Below are 6000 nucleotides of genomic sequence, written 5' to 3' on the forward strand. Positions count from 1 at the left end.
TATAAACACAATTGAGCCTGGAATGTTGGTTATACGTCATTGCAGTCAACAAGTCAAGTCATAATGTCTTCAGCCTATAACCATTCATTTAGCCACCGTTCACTAAAAGACAGCACTGAACAAACTGACTTTAACAGATTAACAGAGTTGGAAGGGACCATGTAGGTCATCTAGTCCAACCCTCGGCTCAAGCAGGAGACCCTACACCATTTCTAACAAATGGCAGTCCAGTCTCTTCTTGAAAGCCTCCAGTGATGAAGCTCAGGCAACTTCTGTTCCATGGGTTGATTGTTCTCACTGTCAGAAAATTCCTCCTTATTTTCAGGTTGAATCTCTTCCTGATCAGCTTCCATCCATTATTCCTTGTCTGGCCTTCAGGTGCTTTGGAAAACAACTTGACCCCCCTCCTCTCTGGGGCAGCCCCTCAAATATTGGAAGACTGCTATCCTGTCTCCCCTGGTTCTTCTCTTCACTAGACTAGCCAGGCCCAGTTCCTGCAACCGTTCATCCTATGTTTTAGCCTCCAGTCCCCCAATCGTCTTGGTTGCTCTTCTCTGCACTTTTCCCAGAATCTCAACATCTTTTTTATAGTGTGGTGACCACAACTGGATGCAGTGTTCTAGGTGTGGTCTTACTAAGGCTTTATAGAGTGGTATTAGTACCTCCGTTGATCTTGATTGTATCCCTCTGTTAATGCAAGTTAGGATTGCATTGGCTTTTATGGCTGCCGCCGTACACTACTGGCTCATATTTAATTGGTTGTCCACTAAGACTCCGAGATCCCGCTCACGATTACTGACTTACGACTGGTCCTCACGCTTAACAAACATTGCAGCATCCCCGCAGTCACATGCTTGAAATTCCATTGCTTTGGCAACCGGGCCTGTAATTTACAACAGTTGTCACATCTCATGACTGCCATCTGCAACCTTTCCAACTGGCTCCCAACAAGCCAAAGTCAACGAAGGAAGCCGCATTCACAGTGATCCATTTAACAGTCGTGACAACCCACCCAGAATCGTTGGCTACAAGATGGCGGCAAATGAATTTCATAAATAAATAGGTCAAAGGCTGTGAAACTGGGTGCAACTCTCTTAGCAACCGCCTTGCTTTAGCAGTAGACGTTCTGGTCCCAATTAGGATCGTAAATTGAGGACTAGTTTTTTTTTTTAATTTGATTTTATATGCCGCCCTTCTCCGGAGACTCAGGGCGGCTTACAATGTGTTAAGCAATAGCCTTCATACTTTTGTATATTCATACAAAGTCAGCTTATTGTCCCCACAAACTGGGTCCTCATTTCACCTACCTTAGAAAGGATGGAAGGCTGAGTCAACCTTGAGCCTGGCGAGATTCGAACCTGCAGAAGTTGCAGGCAGCCGTGTTAATAACAGGGTGCATTAAACCCCTGTACTACCAAGGCTCCTAGTTGTACCCTAGACCACGTCTTGTACAGGTAATCCCCAACGTACAACAGCTCGTTTAGTGACCGACCGTTCCAAGCTACAACGGCACCGAAAAGAGTGACTTATGACCTTCTTTCACGCTTACGACCGTTGCCCCATGGTCACGTGATCAAAAATTCAGATGCCTGGCAACTGACTCATATTTATGACGGCGGCACCTGATCCCCTTTTGCGACCGTCTGACAAGCAACATCAATGGGAGGAAGCCAGATTCAGTTAACGACCATGTTAGGGTGTGTGTAAAAAGTATTTGTTGCTTGTGCAACGAGCAGAGCAGAAACACACAGGGAAGGAGATAAACGTGCAGCTCGTGTGAGAAAAATACTTTATATACAAGATAATAAGCAGTCTCGGTGTAGGTAAAACAGTCCAAGGTCATAACCAGTAATATCAGTCCAGTAAGTATCTTCCCTTACCAAAGCAAACAGACTTTAGTAACTCTCGGTATACAGTACCATATAACAATCCAGTCTAACACGAATCAGCAGAAAGACGCAGGAAGCAACAGGAACAGGAACAATCAGGAAACAAAGAACGCTTCTCTGCGCTGCTTATGTATGCACTGTAGCTTAATTACAGGGTTCAGCAAACCCTGATTACGTGGCTCAGTTGTTTCTTAAAGAAACAGATATATTGCCTGACCAACAAGTTAGGAGTAAGCTACAAGCTGAACCTAACAGACCATGTGGCCAACTTAACAACCGCAGCGATTCACTTCACCATGGTGGCGAGAAAGGTCGTAAAATGGGGGAAAACCTCCCTTCAAAAATGTCTCACTTAGCAACCTAGGTTTTGGGCTCAACTGTGGTCATAAGTCAAGGTCTGCTTCTCCTTTAATAGATTCGCTCGTCCTGGTTGGATTTTCCACTTTCAATAAAGTTTTTATTTTTTAAAAAAAAAAAAAGATCCGAATAACATTCTCTCCTAGCTCTTGTTTGCTAAAGAAGTGGCAACATTCGTCCATAAGTTGGAATTCAAACCCGGGTCCCTAGATATGAATTCCTTCTGCTTTATATGCATGTGCTGGCTTGGCTGCTTCAGAATTGAGAACGGCGTCCTTAGAAGTCTTGTAGATAATCAAATAATTGAGAATCCCACTTTAGAATTTCTACGGACAGTGCTGTTGATCAAAGGCAGAAATGATTAGATGATTAGGGGACTGGAGGCTAAAACATACGAAGAACGGTTGCAGGAACTGGGTATGTCTAATTTAATGAAAAGAAGGACTAGGGGTGACATGATAGCCGTGTTCCAATATCTCAGGGGCTGCCCCAAAGAAGAGGGAGTCAAGCTATTCTCCAAAGCACCTGAGGGCAGGACAAGAAGCAATGGGTGGAAACTAACCAAGGAGAGAAGCAACTTAGAACTAAGGAGAAATTTTCTGACAGTTAGAACAATTAATCAGTGGAACAACTTGCCTCCAGAAGTTGTGGATGCTCCAACACTGGAAGTTTTTTAAGAAGATGTTGGATAACCATGGTGGTGTAGGGTTTCCTGCTTAAGCAGGAGGTTGGACTAGAAGACCTCCAAGGTCCCTTCCGACTCTTGTTATTCTATTCTATTCTATTCTATTCTATTCTACTCTACTCTACTCTACTCTACTCTACTCTACTCTACTCTACTCTACTCTATTCTATTCCATTCCATTCCATTCCATTCCATTCCATTCTTTATTCTATTTTCTATTTTCTATTTTCTATTCTCTAATTCTATTCTATTCTATTCTATTCTATTCTATTCTATTCTATTCTATTCTATTCTATTCTATTCTATTCTATTCTATTCTTTATTCTTCTATTCTATTCCATTCCATTCCATTCCATTCCATTCCATTCCATTCCATTCCATTCCATTCCATTCCATTCTATTCTATTCTATTCTATTCTATTCTATTCTCATTAGAATTCAAACTGGAAACAGCCACTCCTCTCTTTTGTCAAAGCAAGAAATGTTGACACACAAGAAGAAGAAAAACGACCGCTGTGGATGTTTGAGCCCTTCACTTACTTTTCCACCTGATGGTTCTCGCTTCTTCTCTGTACAGGACTATTGTCAGTGGACTCCTCACTGCAAGCAAGCTGTGTATTTCTTCAATTCGGCTCTCGAACCAAATTCTGCTGCCAGTGCTGCCTCAGCAGTTGCCTACGCTGTAAGCTTCAACCCAGCGACAGGAGAGCTTCACATGTACTTTAAACATTTGATTTAATATAGTAGCCTCTTGTTGGGATATGAAAAAACAAACAAACATTTGTTTCCCTTTTAGCTTGATCAATAAATACATCCACAGACAGATTTAATACATCTGCAACTTTTTGAAGGGGTGGGCTCCAGGGGTCAAGATGTTGTGGCCCGCCAGCAGATCTGGCAGCCGGTTCGGACAGTGAGGAGGTTGGGGAGGAACATGGGCCAGTCCTGGAGTTTGGGGAAGGCTCTGACGAGAGGTCTGCGTCGGAGGTAGAAGGGGGGCCAGGACCATATGCCAGTTATCAGCTGCCTTTGGAGGCAGACATCAGTGAGGCCGACGAACAGCTGGAGCCTGTTCCCAGTGTGTGCATGCACAGAGTTGCCAGACGAAGGGAACAGCTAAAGAACAAGGGTCAACTTGGGAGTAAGGCCACAGATGGACGATGAAGGGCCCCTCCCAGAGGGAATAAAAGAGGAGCGAAAGGGGAGTGGAGTTTGCAGGAGACAATTAGCTCATTATTGCATTCTTGCCAAGTATTGGTGGTGTCTGAAACATATCAGCCTGGCCACTCTCCACGCCTGATAAAGGTCGGTAATTGTGAACTATCTTGAAAGACTATGGGAGAGGAAAGACTTTTGCTGGAGAGGAATTCACTGTAAATTAAATAAAAGGGGTTTATCGGGAGAAGGACTCGGCTTCGTGCTGCTGGGGAAGCCTAGGTCAGAACACAAGAAGTGGGCCACCGTTGAGGTAAGCGACTTGAGCCCCATCAGAGTTTTAGATTGCAACTTCCCAACTCCTTTGCCCATCAGCCATTTAGTTTAAAAGTCAGTCAGAATTGATTTAAGGCATTCGACAGACCGATTTTGTTGAAAATGATCTGACTGGGTTCTGCTGAGTGCCAGTGTGAGAGAAATCAGACCAGCTAAGCTGCCCAATTTCAGAGCCAGAGAAAAAAGATAGACCTAGTCCAGTGATGGCTAACCTTTTTGCCATCGCATGCCGGGGGGGGGGGCGGGGCGGGGGAGGTTCGCGCATGTGCGTGCCCACACCCACAATTCTATGCGCCCTGCCCTGCACATGCACTCGCAATCCCCTCCCCCCCCGCTCCTGGCACACAATGGCCAGGTAGGCCCGTTTTTCTTTCTCACCTGGCTCCAGATCCTCTCTATGCATCTGGGGAGGGCGAAAACAGCCTTCCCCACTCCCTCGGAGGCCTGAAACGGCCCATTTCCCAATTCCCAGTGGGACAGGAAATGACTTTTTTGCTGTCCCCAGCCTCCAGAGACTCCTACAGAGATGCAAAGAGAGGATCTGGAGCCTGGTGAGAAAAAAAAACGGGCCTTCCCCACCCCTCCAGGCCCTCGGGAGGCAGGAAACAGCCTGGTTCCCTGGTGGGCCCAGAAGGCCCAAAAATCAGCTGGCTGGTGCGCGCATGTGCACCAGAGCTGAGCTGGCGTGCCCATTGATATTGCTACACGTGCCACCTGTGGCATGCGTGCCACAGGTTCGCCATCATGGGCCTAGTCCATCAGACTTATGGATTTATTGGTGGGAATGGGGGGAATCGACACATTTCAAGCACAACTTGGCAAAGACAGTTATTTAATTTGCCCCCAAACCTGATAGATTCTGGGTGGCAGAACACAAATAGTTCACGGAGCCATAAAGAAGGTCATTTTCAAAATTCCTGTGATGGTTGCTCAGAATCAGTCAACCAGAGCCAAAGTCATGCTGGGATCCTTGCCGTTTGATTGCTTGCAGGATACCAGGAAAGGTGGGGGTTGAATGCTCTCCCTGGGGAAGGCGTTGCAAAGAGAGGGTGCCACCACCGAGAAGGTGTATCATCTGGACCACACTCCGTGTAAATCTTGAGGGAGGAGATTCTTCAACACCCACCCATCCACCCCCCTGGTAATCAGGAGTGGAAAGCTGGACTAAAGGCTGCTACTCATCACAAAGCACCCATCTATTAGAAGGCAAACCTTGTTTATTAGCAATAGCGCTCAGAACCGAAGAAGCTTCTTGGATGACAAGATAGTCCTTGACTTATGACCACGATTGATCCCCAGTTTTCTGTTGCTAAGTGAGACAGTTAAGTGAATTCCCCCCCCGCCCCCATTTTATGACTTCGCTTGCCACTGTTGTTAAATGAATCGCTGCACAATTGGTAAACGAATCTGGCTTCCCCATTAACTTTGCTTGCCAGAAGGTCACAAACATAACCCTGGGACACTGCAACCGTCATAACTATGAGTCATTTGCCAAGCGTCTGAATTTTGATTGACAGCAATCTAAGATAGGTCCTTCACTAAGCTAATTGGCAGTTTCAGCTGCTTAGGTAAAGGTTA

General features: G+C 45.7%; 1 protein-coding gene across 1 annotated transcript in view; it reads left to right on the forward strand.

Annotated features, from left to right (window-relative positions):
• The window catches only part of PRMT7 (protein arginine methyltransferase 7), a 40676-nt gene extending 36933 nt beyond the window's left edge, over positions 1-3743 (forward strand). Inside the window, exon 18 of the mRNA XM_070952675.1 lies at positions 3509-3743. Within this exon, the coding sequence (XP_070808776.1) occupies positions 3509-3670 (162 nt within the window). The 3' untranslated portion in view covers positions 3671-3743. The remainder of the gene's footprint in view (positions 1-3508) is intronic.
• Positions 3744-6000: the final 2257 nt, after the last annotated feature.

Source organism: Pituophis catenifer, unplaced genomic scaffold (assembly GCF_029215685.1).
Source record: "Pituophis catenifer annectens isolate HBS135680 unplaced genomic scaffold, rPitCat1.0.hap2 SCAF_13, whole genome shotgun sequence".
Lineage (NCBI taxonomy): Eukaryota > Metazoa > Chordata > Lepidosauria > Squamata > Colubridae > Pituophis > Pituophis catenifer.